Source organism: Bufo gargarizans, chromosome 3 (genome assembly GCF_014858855.1).
Source record: "Bufo gargarizans isolate SCDJY-AF-19 chromosome 3, ASM1485885v1, whole genome shotgun sequence".
Classification (NCBI taxonomy): Eukaryota; Metazoa; Chordata; class Amphibia; order Anura; family Bufonidae; genus Bufo; species Bufo gargarizans.
In genome coordinates, this window is record NC_058082.1 from 111248646 (window position 1) to 111275098 (window position 26453).

Here is a 26453-nt window from a genome sequence, read left to right on the forward strand (position 1 = left end):
CTGTAAGGCTCCATTCAGACATCCGCATGATTTTTTACGGATCCATGGATACATGTATCGGATCCACAGAACGCATGCGGATGTCTGAATGGAGCCTTACAGGGGGGTTATCAATGACAGGGGTAATCAGGGTGATCACCCCCCTGTCACTGATCACCCCCCCTGTAAGGCTCCATTCAGACGTCCGCATGATTTTTTACGGATCCATGGATACATGGATCGGATCCACAAAACGCATGCGGACGTCTGAATGGAGCCTTACAGGGGGGTTATCAATGACAGGGGATGATCAGGGTGATCACCCCCCTGTCACTGATCACCCCCCCTGTAAGGCTCCATTCAGACATCCGCATGATTTTTTACGGATCCATGGATACATGGATCGGATCCACAGAACGCATGCGGACGTCTGAATGGAGCCTTACAGGGGGGTTATCAATGACAGGGGGTGATCAGGGTAATCAGGGTGATCACCCCCCTGTCACTGATCACCCCCCTGTAAGGCTCCATTCAGACGTCCGCATGGTTTTTACGGATCCATGGATCGGATCCGTAAAAATCATGCGGACGTCTGAATGGAGCCTTACAGGGGGGTGATCAATGACAGGGGGTGATCAATGACAGGGGGTGATCAGGGAGTGTATATGGGTGATCACCCGCCTGTCATTGATCACCCCCCTGTAAGGCTCCATTCAGACGTCCGTATGCTTTTTGCGGATCCGATCCATGTATCCGTGGATCCGTAAAAATCATACGGACGTCTGAACGGAGCATGACAGGGGGGTGATCAATGACAGGGCGGTGATCAATGACAGGGGGGTGATCAGGGAGTTTATATGGGGTGATCAGGGGTTTATAAGGGGTTAATAAGTGACGGGGGGGGGGGGGGGTGTAGTGTAGTGTAGTGTGGTGTTTGGTGGGACTGTACTGACCTACCTGAGTCCTCTGGTGGTCGATCCTAACAAAAGGGACCACCAGAGGACCAGGTAGGAGGTATATTAGACGCTGTTATGAAAACAGCGTCTAATATACCTGTTAGGGGTTAAAAAATTCGGATCTCCAGCCTGCCAGCGAACGATCGCCGCTGGCAGGCTGGAGATCCACTCGCTTACCTTCCGTTCCTGTGAGCGTGCGCGCCTGTGCGCGCGCGTTCACAGGAAATCTCGCGTCTCGCGAGAAGACGCGTATATGCGTCCAGGAGGAATAAAGCAACCACCTCCCGGACGCATATACGCGTACAGCGGTCGGGAGGTGGTTAAATCTACTAAAATAACAAAAGAAGAGATACTGTATTCACCTCTTTTCTCACCTGCTGCTTCCCGTGCCGGTCTCCCCACTGCTGTTTCTTTTCTTGCCTGATGTTCTGTGCAGATAAGTCACCGCTGCAGCCAATCGCTGGCCTCAGAAGTGATGTCCAGTGTACTGCTGATGCCAGTGATTGACCTCTGTGCACAGAACCTCACTACTGCAGCCAGGAAGATGATGTCAGTGGCGCAGAGTACCGGAGTAGAAGCAGGGGAGAAAAGAGGTGAACGTCACTCTTTTTGTTATTTTAGCACACGTACAGGGGCTTCCCGGGTTTTTACTGAACTTAAGCATCTTATGGGGCGTGTAGACAGGGGTTGCTTTGATGTGACAACCCCTTTAAGATAACTGGAAGATTATGCACAATAGAAATATTGTTTAAAGGGGTTGTCCCAGAATGAAAATCCAGCACCTATCCAAAGAATGCACATTTTCCCCATCTGAATGGAGCTGTGGTTGAGGATGCACACAGACCCTCCATTCAAAGTCAATGGACGTCTTAAGATAGTCAGGTGCCACACTCGGCTGTCTCCGGGAATATTCTGGAGTTTGAAAGGAGCAGCAGTGCGCATCCTCAACGATTGCTCAATTCAAATGGGATCGCTTGTGGTACCATCGACCCAACGGATCAGACACTTATTACCTCTAGTGTGTATAGGCGATAAGTTGTCATTCTGGGACAACCCCTTTAACTAGTAATAACTGAGCAGAACCAGGTTACAGGGGTTGTGTCAAGTGTGAATGTTAACTAACAGTCCCAGCAGGCAGACCCCCCCCCCCCCCATTGATACCGAAAACGGGGATCACTTGTTCCCATCCTGATGGCGCAGCAGGCTAAGCATGGGATTGCCAGAGCGGCAGTCCTATAGATAAGGAAAGAAGTGGCATTGCTGCTCCTGACAGTACAGTACTCAGGAGCTGTAATCGTACTGACCCAGACAGTAAAGTTATGATGTTATTTATGCCACAAAATGTATAACTCAGTGCCATCTGTGTGATATCCACATCCGTGCTGCTGTGCCACAAATTATAGAACAAGTCCTATTTTTGTCCATTTTGCTGACAATAATAGGTAGTTCTACAAGGAAAATGCAGAATGCACGCGTCTGGTATCTATATTTTGTCGATCTGCTGTGGCAAAATATATAAGGTCGTGTGCATAATCCCTAAGTAATGTCTACCCAACATGGTACCATTTAAAATGACAACTTGTCCTGCAAAAAAACAATCTACATCTCCAGAAAAATAAAAATGTTATGGCTCTTGGAATGTGACGATGAAAACATGAAAAAAATATATATAAAATTGCTTGAATACTAAGGCCCAAAACAGGTTGGTGACTAAGGGTTAAGTTAATATATCAGATATAAATGTAACAGCGTCTTGCTAGCCTTATAACACCTTATTGCACCATTGTACAAACACATTTTCAGGTTTTTGCGATGTCTACAGGGACATCTCAGCACTATCTATGACAGATCTGCTCTAGAATTAGTGAAGTCCCAGTTTCACATTAGATCCTCTTATGGATGTTCAGTTTAGTTGCCTTAAATATATATATTTTTTTTTTCTTGTGATCTGCTCTGGGAAAGGACATTTTCCCATGTAACGTGTAAGTTCCTGCTTTATATTACCGTAAATTGTGAGAAGCCAAGTCTGGCTGACATTTAAAATGTTCTAAACTGACCCAACTCTATAACTCCTCCAAAATTGAATTAACTTCCGAGATAAACATGGCAGTTTTCTTCTTTTGGTTCTCACAGTCCAAAATAAATGGGTAAATAAATGACTGGTGCTGACAAGGAATCCATCCTGCTGTAATCTTGTGTCGGTGCCAGCGCCTTGCCTTATTTTTCATCTCCACAACTGTGAAAATATTTGGAAAATCTGCCAGCATAATTAAATAAACTAAAAAAGAAGGAATTTCTGAAAATGTGAATCGGTAATTTGTGCAGTAAGCTGGCAGTGTGAAGATATCCTGCAGGGTACGGATCAAAGATAACTGTGTGCAAAAAAAGGGCTTTATGTTATAGGCGAGGTCGGTGCCCTAGGCTAGGGCAGAATATTACAGGTCTGTACTATATTGTGCTGTGTGGATAATACGAGCACAACCACACCCCCCGCATAGAGCATACCCCCACACCTCCCGCATAGAGCATACCCCCACACCTCCCGCATAGAGCATACCCCCACACCTCCCGCATAGAGCATACCCCCACACCTCCCGCATAGAGCATACCCCCACACCTCCCGCACAGAGCATACCCCCACACCTCCCGCATAGAGCATACCCCCACACCTCCCGCAGAGACCATACCCCCACACCTCCCGCATAGAGCATACCCCCACACCTCCCGCATAGAGCATACCCCCACACCTCCCGCATAGAGCATACCCCCACACCTCCCGCATAGAGCATACCCCCACACCTCCCGCATAGAGCATACCCCCACACCTCCCGCATAGAGCATACCCCCACACCTCCCGCATAGAGCATACCCCCACACCTCCCGCATAGAGCATACCCCCACACCTCCCGCACAGAGCATACCCCCACACCTCCCACATAGAGCATACCCCCACACCTCCCGCAGAGACCATACCCCCACACCTCCCGCAGAGACCATACCCCCACACCTCCCGATCTCTGCGGTCAGTGACTGGCTGCTGTGTATGCACATAATCACTAGCCTGAGGGGTATTAGCCAAACTGCCCAAAATTGTTTTATGTAACAAATATGGGTGACATCCAATCATACTTTAAAAGGACATTCTCATTGTAAACATTTATGGCATAAATGATTTTGGGGCAGTCACCAATCAGGTGAACTGAAGGTCCCCTGCCTGCTCCTTTTAGGGATTTCACTGTCTAAATCAGGCATCCTCAAACTGCGGCCCTCCAGCTGTTGTAAAACTACAACTCCCACAATGCCCTGCTGTAGGCTGATACCTGTAGGCTGTTCAGGCATGCTGGGAGTTGTAGTTTTGCAACAGCAGGAGGGCTGCAGTTTAAATGGTATGGTTATGATGGGAATACCTCTTTAAGGCGGAACAAAACATACAACCGTCTGAATAGGCCTAAGTGTGGTTGTCTATTGCCCACTAGCTTGTGGCCATCATCCTCTAACCAAGCTCTGATTATAACAGTGGTTGAGAAAGAAGATATCCAGCACCTCAATTTTTCGTGCTTAAACGATGTTTATTACATAAACCAAGTGTACAGCGGTAAAATCCTCAGAGTACAAGCCCCAATACGGTCTACGCGTTTCGAACCCAGTGGTTCTTAATCATGACCCAGTATACGAATCTGGGTCTCTTCCCATCCGTGCACTCTCTAAACTGCTGATGCAGGTGAGCTGGACTTTTACTATAACAGTGGTTGTCTATTTCCCACCAGCTTCTCTCCACCATCCCCTAACCTAACCTCATTATAACAGTGGTCGTCTATTCCCCACGAGCTTCTCTCCACCAAACATAACCTCATTAAAACAGTGGCTCTCTATTGCCCACCAGCTTCTGTCCACCATCCCTAACCTAGCCTCATTATAAGTATTCGTCTACACGCCACCAGTTTCTGTCCACCATCTTAACTGCAGAAATTACTGTTTGATGGCAGCACACTGGTAACTACATGTCTAATCACAATTTGACCAAGCATCACATAGAAAGTTTGAAGCCAGATTACAGCTACAGTACCAGTCAAAAGTTTGGACGCACATTTTCATTCCTTGGTTTTTCTCTCCCCCTCTCCCCCTACATTGCAGATTAATATTGAAGACATAAAAATGATGAAGGAATGGAATCAAGTAGTAAAGAAAAAGTGTTAAACAAACCAGAATATGTTTCAAAGAAGCCCCCTTTCGCTTTGATGACAGTTTTAGACCTCATGCACGCGGCCTTTGTGCGGCCGTTCTGAGCATTGGGGACCGCAATTGCAGTCCCCAATGCACGGGAAACATCTGTGCAGCGGGCCGGACACATTCAACTTGAATGGGTCTGTGGTCTGTCCGCACCGCAAACAAAATTACGTCGTATTTATTTGCGGTGCGGAAAACAACGGAAAAAAACACCACGGAAGCACTCCGTAGTGCTTCCAGTGTTCCATTCCGTTACTCCGTTCTCCATCTCCGAAAATGCGGACCCATTCAAGTGAATGGGTCTGCATCCGTGGTGCACACGGCCGGTGGCCATGGATTGCCGACCCGCCGTTTGCTGCCAAACGACCGTGTGCAAGAGGCCTTACACAGCTCTTGGTTTTCTCTCAATCAGCTTCATGAATTAGTAACCTAGAAATGTTTTCAATTAAGGCTACTTTCATACTAGCGTTAATATTTTCCGGTATTGAGATCCGTCATAAAGTCTCAATACCAGGAAAAAAACGGTTCAGTTTTGTCCCTAATCATTGTCAATGGGGACAAAACGTAACTGAACAGAATGGAATGCTGCAAAATGCATTCCGTTCCGTTCTCATACCGGAGAGCAAACTGCAGCATGCTGCGGTTTGCTTTCCGTCCTGGGATGCGGAGCAAGTCAATGGTGACGGATCAATTTTCTCTGACACTATCTGACACAACAGAAAACAAATCCGTCCCCCATTGACTTACAATGGAGTTCATGACTGAACCATCTTGGCTATGCTAAAGATAATACAACCGGATCCGTTCATAACGGATGCAGACGGTTGTGTTATCAGTAACGGAAGCGTTTTTGCTGAACCCTGCCGGATCCAGCAAAGACACTGGTGTGAAAGTAGCCTTACTGTTACTGTATGTTTTGTCAAGAGTTCCTTTCTTGCATTTGACACCATCACTTGTGTTGAGCTGAGGTAAGACTGGTACACACTTCCATATTCTACTAATGTTCTCATCTACATTATGGCAAGAACCACTCAACTAAGTAAAGAAAAACAACAGTCCAAGATTACTTGAAGACACACGAAAATCAGTCAATCCAGAAAATCTCAAGAACTTTGAAAATATCCTCAAGTGCAATCATGAAAACCATCAAATTCTATGATGAAACTGGCACTGATGAGGACCGCTCCAGGAAACAAAGACCTAGAGTTACGTAAACAGCAAATTGACAGCACTTCAAATTAGAGCCTACATAAATGCTTTACAGAGATCAAGTACCAGACACATCTCAACATGAACTGCTTGGAGGAGACTGCGATAATCAGGCCTTTATGGCTGAATTGCTGCAAAAAAAAAGCCACTACCGAGGAGCAACAAGAAGAAGAAAAGAACTGCTTGGGCCCAAAAAACACAAGCAATGGACATTAGACCAGTGGAAATCTGTACTCAGAGTCAAAATATGAGATTCCCAACTGCTATGTCATTGTGAGTGAAATGCAGAAAAGATGAGTGGATGGTTTCTAACTGTGGGTCATTCCGACCGTCAAGCAAAGGGGGAGGAGGTGTGATAATTTGGGGGTGCTTTGCAGGTGACACTGTGACTATTTTTGATGATTTATTCAAAAATAAAGCCACACTTATCCAGCATGTCTACCATGGAACTCTGCAGTGACATGCCACCCCATTTGCTTTGCGCACAGTGGGGCCATCATTTGTTTTTTCACAGGACAATGACCCAAAACATACCTTCAGGATATGTAAGGGCTATCTCACCAAGAAGAGTGATGGTGCTGCATTAGATGACTGAGATGGTTTGGGATGAGTTGGAAAAAGCAGCCAACAAGTGCTCAGCACCTATGGCAGTGATGGCTAACCTCTGGCACTCCAGCTGTGGTGAAACTACAACTCCCTGCATGCTCCATTAATTTCTATGGGGCTCTTCTCAGAACTCCATAGAAATGAATGGAGCATGCAGGGAGTCGTAGTTTCACGACAGCTGGAGTGCCAGACGTTAACCATCACAGAGCTTTAGGAACTCCTTCAAGACAGTTGGAAAACCATTCCAGGCGACTACCTCTTGAAGCTGGATGAGAGAATCCCAAAAGGGTGCAAGGCTTTCAAAGCAAAAGGGGGCTACTTTGAAGAATCTAAAATATATTCTGATTTAACATATTCTTTTAATACTTACGGTAATTCCATATGTATTCCTTCAATATGAAGCTACAATGTGAAAAAAAAATAATGAAAAACCATGGAGTGAGAAGGGGGTGTCCAAACTGGTGCTACTTTCAGTTACTGCGATCATTTCAAAATGTAACCAGAAAATGGCAGGCACAGGAGCAACTACAGACTACACCATGTACAAGAAAATGCCCTAAACAAACTGCAGCTCAGTACAGGGAAGGACAGAAACAACTGGTCGATAACAGCTTTACCTCATCTACAGGAAGCAGCCTGAGGAGATTCATTGACAATGGCAGATTTGGAGTGGTCACTCAGTGTACTGCCAGGGTGTTTCTATTGAGCTACCCAGGCACACTTTTGCCAGATATTTGATTACACAGAAACCTACAAGAGATAGCGATAATCTACAAGTGGATATTTACATGGTAAAGTATGCCTTTCAGTTCAAGATAAAAGTTAAAGGGATTCTGTCACCTGGATTTTAGTGACATAGCTTTTAACATCATCACATAAGTCTGCTCGTTTTGTATTAAAATATACTAGTATTACTACCCTAAGTATTGTCCTTTGTCTAGAAAATCGCTTTTATTAATAAGGTAATTACCTGACTAAGGAGCCCAAGGGGCTGTCCCTTCTCCTGGAGCCCAGCACCGCCCCACTGCTAATTTATTCACTCCTCATTGCCGGCTGGCGCATGTGCAGTGCATCCTGTGAGGCCGATTCCAGGCGCTGACATGTGTATCCACGGCGCATGCGCAAGCTTATGGCTCAGCGAACGCATTCCATGGATAGACAAAGGACAACACTTAGGGTAGTAATACTAGTATATTTTAATACAAAACGAGCAGACTGATGTGATGATTTTAAAAGCTCTGTCACAAAAATCCAGGTGAGAGAATCCCTTTAAGACATCGATCTTCAGGTCAGGATGTAAAATAATTGTCCTTATACAAAAATTACACTGTGTACAGGAAATCTAAAAGAATTTGTAAAGATTTTATAGAGCCATAAACCTGTTTTACCCCAGAAGATGGTTTAAGTTGGAGGGGTAAAGCTTTCAATTATACTGACTTTAATGGTTCTGACAGACATAATAACAAGGTTGACCAAGCCTGCTGATTTTGGTGGGACCAGCTCACTATTTTATGAGTATTCTCGGCATATCGACTGCTGTAAACTGGCCATACACATCAAATATACAATTTCAGGTGGGGGCCGGCCATCCATTCAATGTGTTTGGGGGGCCTCCCGATTCTCCCCTGATGGTAGATGTTGGGGGTCATAAGGATTGGCAGTTGGGTTATCTTCCTACTGAGAACACATGGTTGCTTCGCCAAGTCAAGCAGCCATGGTTATGTGTCACGATGGGGAGTGGGGGAAACTCCCCACTGTATAAAGTGAGGTAAACCAGGGGGCAAGTAGGCCAGAGACTGGGATAAGGGAGCTGGTCACCTCCTATCACCATTCTAATCCCGGCCCTGACTCCTACCCGTATGAGCGGTCCCAGAAGGTAGGACGGCTCATACCCAGGAACCTCTGACCCTGGAATCCCTGAATAACCCTGGGGATAATGTCAGGGCCTGAGACATCCTGTTCCTCCAGGACACCTAAAAACAGGAGTCTCCACCGGCCTAGGTGCAAGGAAAGGCAGTGAACAGCAACTGGATAGGCAGATAAGAGCCCACAACAACAAGCACTTAACTGCCGCGGCAACGACTGGAACCCGTGCCTCTGTACTGGAACCCGATCACCTACCAGCACACAGCACAAAGACAACAAACACGGAGTCCAGCGAACCAGAAACTGCCTGGACCCCCATGCGGACAGGAAGCATGGCGGCTCCAGGCAGAGCTGCTACTGACTTGTATTTCCCCCCAGGGGAACCCTAAAACCCTCTTCCGAAGGCACAGGGGAATGTCTAGCCAACATGCTGGACTACAAACACCAAGACACCAGACATGTAACAACGACCACACATACAACACTACACATAAAATAAGGTAGTGAAGGGTAGAATACATAAGGGAGACATTGATGTCTAACTAGGTGGCCCTCCTACTGGACAGATGGAATATTCAGTAAAGGAGAATAACTCCAGCACACACCAAGGCTGGAGGACAACTGATCTCAGGCTCACAGCACAGAATAAGAAGAGCCCTGAGGCCACACCCAGCACACACCTAGAACCAAACCTTAACTCCATACACGCCAGACTGTAAGGAACCAGGCAACCAGCATGCAGAACAAACGTGTCACGGCGAACAACACCTAGACCGTGACATTATGATGGATTCGGGAGTGAGAGTTGTGAAGCAACAGCTATCTTATATGTGTATGGCCTGCCTTAGTCTAGTACTAAATCAGATTTTATATTAGCCCCTAAAAAGTATTATTATTACCTCATAGTAAGTCCTAATGGAGATACAGAATACAGACGCTAGTGAGATCATCACTACTGTAGTCAAAATCATCAGTATGTGTCAGAAGAAGGCCCAGGCTACGTGATGACTTTTGCCAAGCGGGTTCCAAAACTTTTTTGTTACCCTTAACTGTCAAGTCAAAGAAGTTAAGTTTAAAGGCTTTGCCACTGTAGGCAGTAGAGGTGTACCACTGTGAAATGCTATTCATACTTACTGACAGAACAAGAGCAGCTAGTCGAAAAACTGATCCATGTATGAGTCTCTTTCCATCATAGTTACACTTTTTATGTCGCTAGCCTCGCTACTATAGAAAACCCTTGATCCTTTAAAACGCTGCAGAAACCCGCTAGTTCTGGAACTTCAAAAGAAAAATTGCTCATATTCCGAAAAGTCAAAAATTCTTACATCTAAAGTGTCCTTACTTTTGGGCAGATGATGATGTCGAGAAGTTTAAACCTTCTTTAACCTTAAAGGGTGATCCAATATCAAAAATATCCCCCCAATGCCCGGGCCCCTTGTATTGATTAAACTTACCTGCTGCCCGACACCCGCATCGCTCCAGATCTCTGTACGGCCGCCGCTGCATCTCCCAGTTGCTCGGGTCAAAACATCCGGCAACGGGGGGAGCAGCCGAAAGCAGGCCGCGACAGTGACCAGCCTCAAGGGGGCTCGTCGCGACCTGCTATTGCCTGCTCCCCCCGTTGCTGGGCAGAAGGTAAGTTGATATAAGGGGCCTGGGCATTGGGGAGGATACTTTAGATATCGGATAACCCATTTAATTGGAAATATAATGTCATCGATTATAAATGGTCAAATTCTAACATATTAAAGCCACACTACTGGCACAAGGGTGTATGTATGTGCATACGATTTTTTTTCTTTTGCAAAATGCCCTTGTATTTAAAGTGTAGTCCTATGAGAATGGAAAGCACACCTCTGGGCCATGGTGGATATTTCTGGTATAGATGTTTGAAAGTTTTCCTTTCTGGATGTACACCTAAAAACCAGAGGTCGCAATAACGCTTGTACAATGCCTGTACTGACAATTTTACTCTCGGAAAAAAGTCTCATGTATTTCTATGCATAACATTTTTTTGGTCTGGAGAGCTGTGTTTGCACAGCCTTTCTAGCCTTTTCTGTCCCCGCACAATGTTTCCTGTTCTGTTCCTGTAAACAGTGCCGCCATGTCCCATGTACAGAGCATGGCGCAGAGCTGTGAAGGAGGTACCGGGGGGAGGATGCTCCGAGTGCAGGAGACATGGAAAAAAAGTTCAAGAGCACAGAGGAGGAAAACCGCTGCAGCCCGCTCTATGGAGTAAGTAGTGTGGCTGTCACTGTGTGCTGCAAGCTGGGCTATCCTTGACTGTGGCACTCACATATAGTCCGTGCAGCTTCCTGGAAATCCTGCCATGTACTAGTGCCTCCATGCAGTGTGTCTCCATTCAGGGTCTTCTCCTGCCTGTGATGTGGTACTGTCCCTCATGTCTGCAGTACCGCCTTTCAGTGCTGTCTCAGTGTCATCTGTATCTCCAAATACCAGATCCCTGTATAGTAGTAATGCCTCCATATAATATATCCCAATATAGTAGTGATGCCTCCGTATAATATATCCCAATATAGTAGTGATGCCTCCATATAATATATCCCAATATAGTAGTGATGCCTCCATATAATATATCCCAATATAGTAGTGATGCCTCCATATAATATATCCCAATATAGTAGTGATGCCTCCATATAATATATCCCAATATAGTAGTGATGCCTCCATATAATATATTCCAATATAGTAGTGATGCCTCCATATAATATATCCCAATATAGTAGTGATGCCTCCATATAATATATCCCAATATAGTAGTGATGCCTCCATATAATATATCCCAATAAAGTAGTGATGCCTCCATATAATATATCCCAATATAGTAGTGATGCCTCCATATAATATATCCCAATATAGTAGTGATACCTCCATATAATATATCCCAATATATTACTGATGCCTTCATATAAGATATTACAATATAGTAGTGATGCCTCCATATAATATATCCCGATATAGTAATGATGCCTCCATATAATATATCCCAATATAGTAGTGATGCTACCATATACCAGATCCCCATATAGTAGTGATGCCTCCGTATACTTGATCTCCATATAGTAGTAATGATTCCAAATACTAGATCCCCATATAGCACTGATGCCTCCATATACTAGATCTCCACATCATAGTGATGCCTCCATATACAAGATCCCCACATAGTAGTGATGCCTCCACATAATATATCCTAATATAGTACTTATGCTTCTGTATACAAGATCCCCATATAGTAATAATGATTCCATATACTAGATCCCAATATAGTAGTGATGCCTCTATATACTAGATCCCCATATAGTACTCATGCCTCCATATACTTGATTCCCACATAGTACTGATGCCTCCATATTCTAGATCCCAATATAGTAGTGATGCCCCCATTTACTAGATCCCTATATGGTAGTGGTGCTACCATATAGTAGATCCCCATATAGTAGTTATGCCTCCATATACTAGATCCCATATAGTAGTGGTGCTAACATATAGTAGATCCCCCATATAGTAGTTATGCCTCCATATACTAGATCCCATATAGTAGTGGTGCTACCATATAGTAGATCCCCCTTTATAAGCAACGTTACTCTCTTCAGAAAGTCTCATGTGTATTTGTAAGCATGAGACTTCTTATGGTCCGGAGCACTGTGTTAGTGCAGCCTATCTAGTCTGTTCAGTCCCTGCCACCTGCATCATTCATCCTGACGTGAGTGTCAGGGACTGAAGAGACCTCACAGGCTGTGCAGACACAGCACTTCGGTATATTGGGATATATTATATGGAGGCATCACTACTATATTGGGATATATTATATGGAGGCATCACTACTATATTGGGATATATTATATGGAGTCATCTCATTACACGTCATTTACAATGGGTCCGCGATCCGGCCGTTTCGCAAAAAGATAGGACATGTTCTACATTTTTGCGGAACGGAAGTACGGGACGAAACCCCACGGAAGCACTCCGTAGTGCTTCCGTTCCGCATCATTCCACATCTCCGGATTTGCGGACCCATTCAAGTGAATAGGTCCGCATCCGTGATGCAGAATGCCCACGGAACGGCACCCGTGTATTGCGGATCAGCAAATGCAGTCCGCAATACGCCAACGGGAAGCACACGTTCGTGTGTAGGGGGCCTTAGTGACATAATTTTAGCCTTAAGAACCAGTAACATTTTGCCCCTTCGTGTTCCAGCAGTCATAAGTTTTAAATTTTTTTCTTCTAAATGTTATTTTATTTTGCAGGATTAGTGTATTAATTAACTTTTATTATTTTATTTTTAGGGGGAAAGATAAAAAACAGCAATTTTTACATTATTTTGTGGAATTCACTATGTTCACTGTGTGGTATAAATAACATAACTTTATGATGTGGGTCAGTACAATAGTGATAATGATGAATTTCTATACATTTTTATTATTTTTCCTTTCCTCCTGAAGGCTGTCGGCAGTTCCCCAAATGCAACCCCCCTCCAGACTGATGGGGAGGGGGACTCCAGACTGAAGGGGAGGGGGGCAGCTGCTTTAAATACTCATATCTCTAGATATGTAGAAGATAGGGATATGGGCTTTGTGTTGTTTGAAAGCTGACATTCCAAGCTTTTAAAGAATACCAGAAGACCAGGCCCATGTCTATAGCTGCTACCAATCAGGAGATATGAGCAGCTAAGGCTCCATTCACACGTCCGCAATTATCCTAACGGTCCGTTTTTTTGCGGATCCGTGTTTCCGTAAAAACCTTCAGTTTATTACAAAAGTGCATCCACATCCGTTCCGTGTTTCCGCAGAAATAAAAAAGGAAGGAGGAATACATGCTGCTAGGGTACCATGCCATAATACGGATGATATGCGGATGACATGCGGAAGACATTTGGTGTCTTTCCGCATGTCATCCGCTTTTTTGCGGACCCATTGAGTACAATGGGGCTGCGGACCGCAATTTGCGGCCAAAAGTAGGACATGCTTCATTTTTTTTGGAACCGCATCACGGAAGTGCTGATGCGGACAGCAATTACTCCCCCATTGAAATTAATGGATCCGCACCCATCCCGCAAAATTGCGGAACAGATGCGGAAGGATAATTGCGGACGTGTGAATGGAGCCTAAAGCAGACGCCACCACCCATTCACACAGTCCTATTTTTCTGAGGTGGAGAGGCACGGACCGAAATTCCACGGAAGTGTTCTGTAGTGCTCCAGTGGCCTTATGCTCTGCGCCTCCACTCTGCAGTGCTCTGTATCTTGCGGATTGCGTACCCATTCAAGTGAAATGCTTGAGAGCCACAATACGGGCATGGGCCGCACACGTTTGTGTGCATGAGCCCTTCTTCACAAAATCAGTGTTTGGTCAGTGATTTCCATCAGTGATTGTGTGCCAAAACCAGATGTGAAGCCTAGACAGAGATAAGGTATAATGGCGAGATCTGCACCTGTTCGGTGTTTTTGACACTGATGCAAATCAAAGATCAAACACTGACCAAAAGACTGATGTGTGATTTAGGTCTTAAACGGGTTGTCCGAGTAATTTTTTTGCTTTTTGTATGTTTCTAACCAGGCAAATGTAAGTGCTTTACAATGCACTTACTTTATCTGCAGTGGCTCTTTTCTCAGATTTCACTGAGGGTCACATGACCTGTGATGTCAGCTTCTCTCCCTGCTCTGATGATATTTCCTGCACAAGCCTGAGAGACTCAGGGTCCGAGGTTCCTGTGTATGAGCCCACCTACCATCTGGGTCTGCTCATACGGTTAGGAGTCAGGGCCAGGATTAGCGTGGCATTAGGAGGTGACCTGCTCCCTTTTCCTGGGTTCCAGGCCTAGCTGCTTCCCCGTTCTCCTACGTTATACGGTGGGGAGTTTTCCCCCCACTCCCCACCGTGACAGCCGCACATGCTCAGTTTCTTCCTTTAGCTGCCTCCTGAGTTGTGATAGGGAGTGAATGGACACGCCCCCTTAGCTGCAGCAGAAAAGACACGCCCCTTGAGCTGTCAGCTTGATATAAATCTAGCAGAGTAATGAATGGGGAGATCTCTGGATCCATGTGAGGTACAGGGCTGGTTCTAGCTTTGTTAGAAAGATGTTGTCTGATTTTCATTTTTTACATCAGTCATGGGATAACCCCTATAAGGCAGACCTGTCAATCAATTTGTTTGGTCATCTCTGCACCTGTGATGATGGAGAAGACACTTTGTACATTCAAACGTTTTTAAAGGACAAAATGCAAGAGAAGCTTATAATCAGAGTCTATATGTTTTTTTCCTGGCCTGTATACACTCCTACACAAAGATATATGTCAATCATTAACAGAGGGTAGAAGAAGCTGGACACAGGTTTCATTAGCATGAGGGAGTGACTTAAAGGGAACCTGTCATCATGAAAATGTGAATTAGGGCTTGTTCACACGAACGTGCCGTTTTTTGCTGTCCGCAAATTGCGGATCCGCAAAAAACTTATGCCGCCCGTGTGCCTTCTGCAATTTGCGGAACGGAACAGGAGGCCCATTACAGAAATGCCTGTTCTTGTCCGCAAAACGGACAAGAATAGGACAAGACTTATATTTCGTGCGGGGCCACTGAACGGAGCAACGGATGCGGACAGCACACAGAGTGCTGTCCGCATCTTTTGTGGACCATTTGAAATGAATGGTTCCGTATACGGACCGTATGCGGAACGCAGAAAATGTCCGGTATATGGAACGCAAAATACGTTTGTGCGAACAAGCCTTTAATCTGCGGGCAGCTTGTCATTTTTTGTGGGAAAAGATTCAGCATAACTTGCAATTTAACCCTTTCACTACCATCATTATAACCTCCCTTCTATCAGTTGTTCAGTTTGCTCAGTTCCTCCTGCTCTATAAAATACTGCAGCTCAACGTGACAGCTTCCCTTTAAATGTTCATTGAAAATTTCCCCTGAATTGTTTTCTAAAAATGTATTTAAAATAATTTTCTAGGCTTACTATCGATGACCTATCGTATACCTGATTGGTAGGGGTCCAACACCTGACACCCCTGCTAATCAGTTTTTTGAAGAGGCCATGGCGTTCCTCGCAGCTTACCAAGAACAGAGCCATCCACTGGATAGCGGCTCTGCTTAGTATTGCAGCTCAGCCCCATTCACTACAGTAGGACTGAGCTGCGCCTAGGCCACTTGATAGATAAACGAATTGTCACTGTCCTAGGTAGAGGCTGCAATGCTTCTTCCACAGCTGATCGTCGGGGGTGCCGGGAGTCAGACCCCCACCGATCAGGTACTGATCATCTTTCCTGAGGAAACGTCATCAATATAAAAAAAAACAGGCCTATATGTCCGTATTGTATAATGCACTGCATTCTGGATGACTTTACTTTATAAACTCGTATCATTGTAAAAAGTTAATTTCGTAGAATTCAAATCAACTGAGCAAACTCTGTATAAACATTTAAATGACTTCTACTCTTTAAAAAGCCCCTTGACAATAAACTGATCACAAAGTGGCCCTCTGCTGTGACAATCAGCTGCATTATGTACAGAAACCTGGCAGTGTGCCTTCAAATTCCCTGCAGCGCCACAGCTCAGGGAAAAACTGACCGTTACAAAATGCCCATTCAAATCAATGGGTTGTCTGTGTATTGCTGGACGAGACAGGTCCTCCAGAATGAGAGACATTCTTTGCATCTACACTCCACTCTGGCCAAGAGATGAAGATCCAGGACCAGAGACCCCTCTATTAACTCAAAATTTTTAAGTGTATGAAAGTATCTAAACTGGACAACGACTTTAACAAGCATCAACATGCTGAATGCAGCCATGGATGTGAAGAGCCATATACAGGGTATGCTACAAAAATGTAGCCGCCTCCAGCGATAGTATGACAAGCTGAACGAGCACGTGGATTTTTCTTTTTTTTTAATACCCACAAGTCTCAAAAGATACTGAAAGCGGTCCCCGTTCACATCTATGCGTCTTTGGGATTATGTTGGCTGATACTGGATGATGCTGCAGAAGAAAAAATATGTCCTGCTTTTTCCAACAAGATGGGGCACCATGCCGCACCTCGCGGACCTCACTGGCACCGGGTCATGATCTGTTTACAGAGGAGAGAAATGTGAGCAAGGGGTTATGGCCACCACGGTCCCCAGACTTGTCCACATGCGATTTTATCTGTGGGGAAAGTGTCCGCTAACAGTTCACATCCCCTGGAGGAACTCAAGAAGAACATCACAAACACTATCCGCGGCATCACAAGCCGTATCAGCCAACATAATCCGACGTGCCCAAAGATGTAGAGATGTGAACGGGGACCACTTTCAGCGTCTTTTGTGACTTGTGGGTAATAAAAATAAAATAAAAAACAATCCACTTGCTTGTTCATCTTGTCATATTATCGCTGGTGATGGCATACATTTTCGCGGGCCACCCTGTATAATACATAATACAACTGAGTAATGCAATGTATTAGGGTTGCACGATGCATTAAAATATCGATACGGTTTTTGGTTCAATAGTGACATTATCAGTATTTCAATACTAAGCTACACTATTGTGCTGCTGAAACGCAGGTCCCACTGACAGCAAATAGCGTGTGTACTACCAGACGCACGCCATATTATGATAGAGGGCCGCTCAGCGCTTTTCTATCAGCGGCCGCATCACAGTAGGGAGGGAGGGACGTGGGGTATCACTGACTGGTTCTCCCTCATGTACGGGGCTGAGACAGCCACAGCTCTGAAAGCAGAAAAGGAAGTAATCCACTTAATCTTCTTAAAAAAAAGTGTGATACTTATTGAATAATCCAAGTAAAAAACAGACAGATAAAAAGCCCACATGATGCTAAGGCGGCATTCACATCCCCGCTACTGACTTGGATTGTTCTGCTCTGTTCTCGGAGCAGAACACTGAAAATGACAGAACGGCCGGATTCGACACATCGCTGACCCGAACGTCGCTGATAAGAAACCACTGACTATAATGTGTTCTGTTCAATTTCAGACTGGAATTTAAGCAGAGAAAAAAAGGCATTTTTCTCTGGTATTTTATATGGAATCTGCGACAGAAGCCCTGCACGGAGCCTCCGATGCAGATGTGAACTTCCCCTTACGTGTTTCGCACCATCTCATGCTTACTTATAGCTTAGAGTCAAAGGAAAATATCAAATCAAAGAGGACTCATAGAACAAATGCGAACATTACGTGTTAATCACCATAGAAACTCCCTGACGCTTTCTAGGGTTCTCAACATAATACAAAAATGAAAAGAGGGAAACATTGTATCTGAACCGATGAAACATTTCAATAGAAACATAAACAAGTCCGCAGAGTGTGCATGAAAATCGGTGAAAGTATAATAGACCATTCAAATCTGTAGAGAACCTGATGTTTAACCACAGAATGACCCTGTCAACAATGCGAGGTCCAGGTTTATCAACTTTGGTAAGGAGTGCCATGAGTGACCTGCACAGTGCCCTGACCTCAAACCCATTGGGCACCTTTATGTGTCTCACACATTCTCTGTAGGCAGAGTGGGCACAAATTCCAACAGACACACTGCAAAATCTTGTAGATATCCTTCCCAGAAGGGAGGGGGTCGACTAGGATCTTAAAGTGGCCCTGGAAAAAAAAAGTGAAAGTGGCCCCATGTCGTAGGTGGGTCCATATTGACAGAAGTTGGGGCCCACACAAGTAGGCAGGACCAGCACAAGTATGAGGGCCCACACAAGTAGGCAGGACCAGCACAAATATGAGGGCCCACACAAGTAGGCGGGACCAGCACAAGTATGAGGGCCCACACAAGTAGGCGGGACCAGCACAAGTATGAGGGCCCACACAAGTAGGCGGGACCACACAAGTATGAGGGCCCACACAAGTAGGCACGACCAGCACAAGTATGTGGGCCCACACAAGTAGGCAGGACCAGCACAAGTAGGTGGAGGCAACACAAGTAGGCAGGACCAGAACAGGTAGGCGGGCCCACACAAGTAGGCAGGACCAGCACAAGTAGGTGGAGGCAACACAAGTAGGCAGGACCAGCACAAGTATGAGGGCCCACACAAGTAGGCAGGACCAGCACAAGTATGAGGGCCCACACAAGAAGGCAGGACCAGCACAAGTATGAGGGCCCACACAAGAAGGCAGGACCAGCACAAGTAGGTGGAGGCAACACAAGTAGGCAGGACCAGAACAGGTAGGCGGGCCCACACAAGTAGGCAGGACCAGCACAAGTAGGTGGAGGCAACACAAGTACCACAGTGAAGCACAAAACGCTGTCCCAGGAGCACACAATACCTCCCCAGAAGCTGCACTTCTGTGGTGGCCAGCGCCAGATGCCATGTTCTTTCCTCCTACTCCTACAGTTGTCTATAATTAAGATATGGATGAGGGGGATGAGAAGGTGAGACACAGGCCACAGCACCAAGTCAGTTGAGTGTCTGATGCCCCCAGCGTTATTTAAAGGGGCTGTCATGTAGAGAAAGTTACTAGTGTGTTGTGAGTGTCCATATCGTTTTCTTTGCTGGCTGGAATTATTTTTCCATCATATTATACACTGCTTGTTTCTATGGTTACGACCACCCTGCAATCTAACAGTGGTGGTCGTGCTTGTACAATATAGGAAAGGCTGGGACTGCGGGAATGCGCATAGGCAGGTGTATTTTTTCTACAGTGTGCAAGCATGACCACCACTGCTGGATTGCAGGGTGGTCGTAACCCCTAAATACCAGCAGTGTATAATGTGATGGAAACCGATCGGAGCCCCAGCGATTAAACTGGGACTCCGATCGGAACTCTCCGCTGCCACCAATGATGGGGGGGGGGGGGGGGGGATTTTAATTAGGGGGGGGGGGGGCTGCACTGGCCACCAATGAGTTAAATACAGGGGAGGGAGGGAGGGGGGGGCCTTACTGGCCACCAATGAATGTAATACAGGGGAGGGAGGGGGTCTGCCCCCTCCTGATCTCTTACAGGGGGCTATGACTCGCACAATAACCCCTCAGGTGCGGCACCTGAGGGGTTAATTGTGCAGATCATAGCCCCCTGTAAGAGATCAGATGCTGCCAGGCAGCAGAGGGCAGTGTGTAAACAGTTCGCAGTATATTCTAACTTGAAGCGTCCCCATCACTATGGGAACGCCTCTGTGTTAGAATATACTGTCGGATCTGAGTTTTCACAAAGTGAAAACTCAGCTCTGAAAAAGCTTTTATGCAGACGGATCTTCGGATCCGTCTGTATGAAAGTAGCCTACGGCCACGAATCACGGACGTGGATGCCAATCTTGTGTGCATCCGTGTTTTTTCACGGACCCATTGACTTGAATGGGTCCGTGAACCGTTGTCAGTCAAAAAAATAGGACAGGAAACACGGATCACGGACGAGGATGAACAACGGTGCATTTTCCGAGTTTTCAACAGACCCATTGAAAGTCAATGGGTCCGCAGAAAATCAAGGAAAACGGAACAACGGACACGGATGCACACAACGGTTGTGTGCATGAGGCCTAATACTGAGAGCATCAGATCATTATGTACCCAGCCAGTGGACGTGAGGAGAACTCAAGCGGCTCTGGGCATCGGCCCACGGGAAATTTTCCTGTAGGGTCTACGGCCAGTCGACCCCTGCAGAAGAGTAGTGCTGTTATAGCCTCAAAAGGGGTCCAAATTCCATATTAATACCCATGGTTTTGGAATGTCCAGTAAGGTGATATTGGTGTATTAGTGAGGTCTCCACATACTTTGGCTATATAGGAATCCAAAATAAATAATATTATTGAAATAAGAGAGATGTACAAATATTCTGTGCATGGATACATAATATGGAGGGGGTTTTCAAGCCCACCAGTGCAGACACAGCCATTTTATCTGCAGCTCAGCGTCCTTCCTTTAAAGCAGCGCAGGAGAAGACGCGGCCATCATTTCCTCTAAAACCTGCAATTTTCCAGCTTTGCAAACAAACATTAACCCATTTTCTTTGGATCACTCAAGCCCTGCTCGAAATGAGAACTCAACTTTGAATATTCCATGAACACTTATCAATGGTAATATCACCATCAACCATACCAAGACATTGAGTGAAATGAATAAAAAAAATTAAAAGCAGCATCCACGTGACACCTCCCAATTGTAAGTAACAGTATTAACACACTGCGTAGTAACAATCCAGCGACACTACGGAAAGGACGGCCAGCATATACAAATATCACCACATTTGTAGATTCCCAGCGTCCACCCGCATCAGTACATACAGCTCCAAACTATCCCTTAGGGACACACATGGTCGCTCACTCACCCTCAGACAGTGATTACGGGAACATACCTCTGACCCCCTCCCACTGAGCAATCAGGCACAACTTATCGGATTCAGGAGACCAAAAGGAAGGGCGCTATCTGCAAATTGAGAACAAAGACGTAACTTCTAAGGGAACATGAAATGCAGCCTTGGAATAACAGCAGACCAGGGCGTCAGCAAGCTTCCGCACTCCAGCTGTTGTGAAACTACAATTCCATTCACTTCTATGGAAGAGCAGAGCAAGTAGGCACGCTGGGAGTTGTAGTTTCACAACAGCTGGCGTGCCGGAGGTTGCCTATCCCTGCAGTAGACAGTACATGAACACAAAGCCTGGAAGGCAAATGTTTTAGTGCGGAGGGGAACATGTTGCAACCCCGACCTTTACGATAAACTTCCTGGAACGTAATCGCCTCCTATGGATCCCCTCGGCCACATAGTGACGTACAAATGCCAGTGCCTTCAGGAATGTATGTACGCGGTGAAGAACGCCTTTCTTGGTGACTCGATTATCTAGTATTCTAGCCCCCCGTTAAAAAGTGACACGGTGAAAACCGCGGGGCCCTCCCTTACTGTCGCATAAGAACACGGCCAGCGCTGTACAGCCCCCACTCGTGTGATACAATATGTCTGTCTCGCCCACAAGGAAATGTCAGTGCTAACAGCTAGGAGTGCGAAGAGCGGCGATTGCATTATCCTCCTCCACCCTTCCACATAATGAAATGAGGGCTTCTTACCTGGAGACCCCATGGGCTGTTTCCACAGCGAGAAATCCCCAAAGGTCCTATTTTAAGTGATCTGGAAAAATAAAGCACATAAAAGAGAGAAGGGTTATAATGAGAAGAGAGCGTCGCTGTCCATCCCTTTCTAGGCTCCCTCCTCTTGCACTTTCACATTACACGGGCTGTCAGGGGTGGGGGCGTCCCTGCTAAAGTGAAACTGATGTGTGAGGAGAAAGGACAACACAGCGGCAGCCATGTCACCGTGATGAAGGCACACCCCCCTCCCCCCACAAGGCACAGGGCAATGTCTTTGTTACCTAGGCCCAGCATTACTGTACTGACGGCTGCTTTTCCTGTCATGTGCTCCGAGTACTCGGGCCTGCCCACATACATCTCTCCTGCCTCTTTCCAGCAGACATCTTTGCTAGAAAGCACACAACCGTATCCATTTTGCAAATCGTGGATCCGCCAAATACGGACGCTGTCTGTGTTGCATCCGCGCGACTTCGATGGGTTCGAGGTCTGCGTTTTGAAAGACAATTATAGGACAGGTTCTATCGTTTTGCAGAACGGACATACGGATGCGGAAAGCACATGGATCATCCGTTTCCGCAAAAAGATAGACTATGGGGCTCGTTTTATATTCATATTATGTCAGTTTTAAGTCTGGCTTTGCTTTGTGTTCCTGCACCAAATGTGTGAACCGGTGCACCTCAATGATATATGTGGCGTAAGCGTAATGTGGGCTACACCTACATGTGTAAAAGTAGACCAGCGGCTTGCCTGGCGTGAGTTGCGACATTCTGAAAAGTCGCACGTAGTAAATGTAATGTAATCTAATCTGGAGTTTTCATCTAGAAAATGGAAGGAAAGACCAAAATGTGTGTGTGGGGGGGGGGATTGCAAAAACGCCATCTGCGCATTTTCTAGACCAAAAAAAAACAGGAGTACCATAGTTCAAAAATGATCCCCTATGTCTGCAAAATACAGAAAATCGACCCATTGAAAACAATGGGTCTGCAAATAAAATCCGGACAGCACACAAACCGTGTCATTATTTTGCGGATCTGCAATTTGGAGACCGTAAAACGGATACGGTCGTATGTATTGGGGCCTGAGCAATATGTTCTTCCATGTTTTCCCACAGCAACCAGAAGCTGCCCTGCAGTGAATAATCCTGTTCACACAATGCAGCCTGCTGCGTCATGGCTCTCATGGGGTAATAATAGCTATTCCAGATCCGTTTTTGAACAGATACAAAAATCGGGCAATTCCAATTTTGAAGCATGCTTAAAAATCTGCGCTTGCCGGTGTCAGATTGCAAACCACTGTACAGCATTGTGACGAGCAATGGCAGAAAATAATAAGAGATTAGGAAAAAAAAACGATTCGTTGCTATCTTGCTTTTAAGTGGACCTGCCCGCTCTCCTCACATGTCTGTTTTAGTAACTACTTCCATCCCCCTTATTATTCCGGCTAGAAGTTATCAATCAATTACTAGCAGTCTCCAATGAAGGTCCAGCTGGGTGTTGGGGTGTGATCCTTCATGACACTATCCAATTAGTGCTGCCAGTGTCAGAATGTGCAGGGGCACGGGGCACGGGGCACGGGGCACGGGGCACCCCCCCCCCCCCCCCCACACACACACACACAACTAGTAACACCCATCTGGACCTCCAATGCAAACTGCTGGCAATTCATTCATATCTTCTAGCAGGAATAATAGAGGAATGGCACAGAGTCACAGATGCTCCATGGAGAATGCAAGTAGCTACTAAAACAGATATGGCAGGAGAGGAGACAAGACCTTACATTCCCTTTAAAGGGGTTTTCTGACTTTTTTAAGCCTCATTCACACTTCAGTGTTTCACGTACGTGTGCTGTACGTGTTCTCCGCAGACAGCACACGCCCCGATTCATCTGAATGTGTGTATTCACACATCAGTGTTTTAGCACGGTCTGTGGGTCTGTGTTTTCAACACGGATGCATGTCCTATCTTGGTTCACGGATCCATCACGCCCATTATAGTCTATGGGTCCGTGAAAACCACGGATGCTTCACAGATGCATCACTGACCACCTGAGCATGGACACGGACGTGTGAATGAGGCTTTATACAGATGATCTATCCTCCGCATAGGCCATAAGAACCTGATCAGTAGGACCCCCGCTAATCAGATGGTTGAGAAGGCCATCTCGCGGCTTACCCTAGGCCAGTGATGTCACGTTCATGTTGCCTTGACGCAGCTCTAACATTCAAGTGAATGTGGCTGGGCTGCAATACCAAGCACGGCCACTATCCCATGGATGGCACTGTGCTCGGTAAGCTGTAAGGATAGACCATCAGTATAAAAACATTGGAAAACCTCTTTAATGTAAAATATGCTCAAAATTCACAAAATCTGCAGATCTCAAAAATGCGACTACTAGGCAAGGAGGATCTACGGTATGATCCTGTATGCACTCACAACTGCAGACATATTGTAGTTTGGGTATATTTAAACTAGCCTCAAGTTAAATGGGTTGCCTAACAATTAAAGGGGTTGTCCAACCACCTTGATTTTTTTTTAAAATCAGCTTATAACTAATTTAAAATAACAAAAGCAGAAATACTTTAGGCTACTTTCACACTCGCGTTTGGTGCGGATCTGTCATGGATCTGCACAGAGGGATCCGCACCGATAATACAACTGCATGCATCCGTTCAGAACAGATCCGTCTTAAAAACTATTGAAAGTCAATGGGGGGGCGGATCCAGTTTCTATTGTGCCAGATTGTGTCAGTGAAAACTGATCCATCCCCATTGAGCGGAATGGAGGCGGAATGGAGGCAAACTGATGCATTCTGAGAGGATCCTTATCCATTCAGAATGCATTAGGGCAAAACTGATCCATTTTGGACCGCTTGTGAAAGCCGTGAAACGGATCTCACAAACGGAAACCAAAACGCCAGTGTGAAAGTAGACTTACTACTCTGCTGCCGCACCGATGCTGCCGCTTCCCTAGTCCTCTGTGGGTCTCCGTTCTTCCTGCTCCAGCAATGACAATCACCGGCTGCTGCAGCGACCTCAGTGATCTCAAGATGTTGCTGGAGCGGGAGGAACACAGACAAGTGGGGGGAACCAAAGAGCTGCCAGAACCAGAGCAGCGAGGGATTGCGTGCTCTCCTTTACTACTGGGGCCCCGTTCTGGTGATAGGAGCGGTCCCACTGGTGGCCATCAAGGTCCCAGATGGAAATATCCCATTAACTGCTGAACTAATTTTTGGACAACCCCCTTGAATTGTTTCAAGAATATAACAAAGCCTCCGCACAGAAATGACAAGTCTGTATGTGAACATCAGATTATCTGTACAGGGAATTTCTGACATTCTTACCACTGAACTCTCTGACTCACAGTAATGTAGTCTGTGAACTAATGCTTAACCCCTTAGTGGCCAAGCAGCTTTTTACAATTTTATTGTTGCAGTTCAGGAGCTATAAGGGTCTGACCACACGGTTTGGTCTAGAGTTGCGGCCAGCTGCGGTCAAGACCCGCACGGCCAATCAGGCCACAGCTTTTCCATCAATGTAGCCCTATGAGACAAGTCATAGATTTCAATGGCACCATTTTGGGGTACATATAACTCATTAACTAACTTTTATAAACTCTTTCTGGGGTGGATGGAAAACAAGACAGATTTTTAAGTTTGAAAGTTTCCGTCATAAATAACTTGACTTTATTGCCTGGGTCTGTATGATTATAGTGGTACCAAATATACACATATCGTTTTTTTTTTATTTATTTTACTACATTTGCACAATAAAAACCATTTTCATAGAAAGTTTTTGCATCGCCACATCCCAAGATACATAACCTTTTATTTTTCTTTCAATTGAGCTGTGTAAGAGGCTGATTTTTGTCGCCTGACTTGTAGTTTTCATTGGTACAATTTAACTCATTTTGATCTTTTTTTTTTCCTTTTTATGGGGGAGGCAGATAAGCAAAGAAAAACATAAATTCTGGCATTTTTTTTCTCCCGTTCACTGTACAGGATAATTGTGCATGATAATATACGATAATTGTATAGTTTAGGTCATTACAGACGCGGCAGTACCATATGTGGTGGGGATTTTACTACATATGCACTATGGTATATTAACCTGTCAGTGGAAACCTGACAGGCAATCTATTAGGCCGTGCCTCTGGCATACGCAGAAGGCAGATTTGGCGGCCTTTATTAGACCCAGGCTGCCAAGTGCCCCCAAGGTGCTGACACCACTTAGATGCTGCCATCAATACTGACTGTGGTGGCATCTATGGGGTTAAACCGTCGGGATTTATGATCCTGCCAATCCGGCCAGCAGGGGTGGACTGGCTATAGACCCTACAGGTGAAATTTCTACTGGGGCCACCCAAGCCCTCCTCACGACCACCAGCTAGGTACAAAATGATCTAATGCTCTCAGCATTAATTGATGTAGGAGCACTAGGCACTTTTGCATCTCCTGAATTTGAATTTAACTGCAACAAGGTGGCAGTATTTTGTGCTGCACTGTGGTGATTGGCTCTGCTGGGGTGGTATTTTGTGCTGCACCTTGGTATTGTCCCTGCCTACTTCTGTTGTTCTTGCCTTC

General features: G+C 45.7%; 1 protein-coding gene across 7 annotated transcripts in view; it reads right to left on the minus strand.

Annotated features, from left to right (window-relative positions):
- The window catches only part of DTX3 (deltex E3 ubiquitin ligase 3), an 85418-nt gene that overhangs the window by 28713 nt on the left and 30252 nt on the right, over nucleotides 1-26453 (minus strand). For 2 of the 7 annotated variants that reach the window (XM_044285100.1, XM_044285098.1), the window contains exon 2: nucleotides 21855-21915. In XM_044285100.1, coding sequence (XP_044141035.1) covers nucleotides 21855-21867 — 13 coding nt within the window. In that variant the 5' untranslated portion in view covers nucleotides 21868-21915. Of the gene's footprint in view, nucleotides 1-21120; nucleotides 21219-21499; nucleotides 21635-21854; nucleotides 22117-24808; nucleotides 24826-26453 lie in introns of those variants that run through there. The other 5 variants (XM_044285101.1, XM_044285099.1, XM_044285102.1 and 2 more) reach the window with 5 other exon arrangements.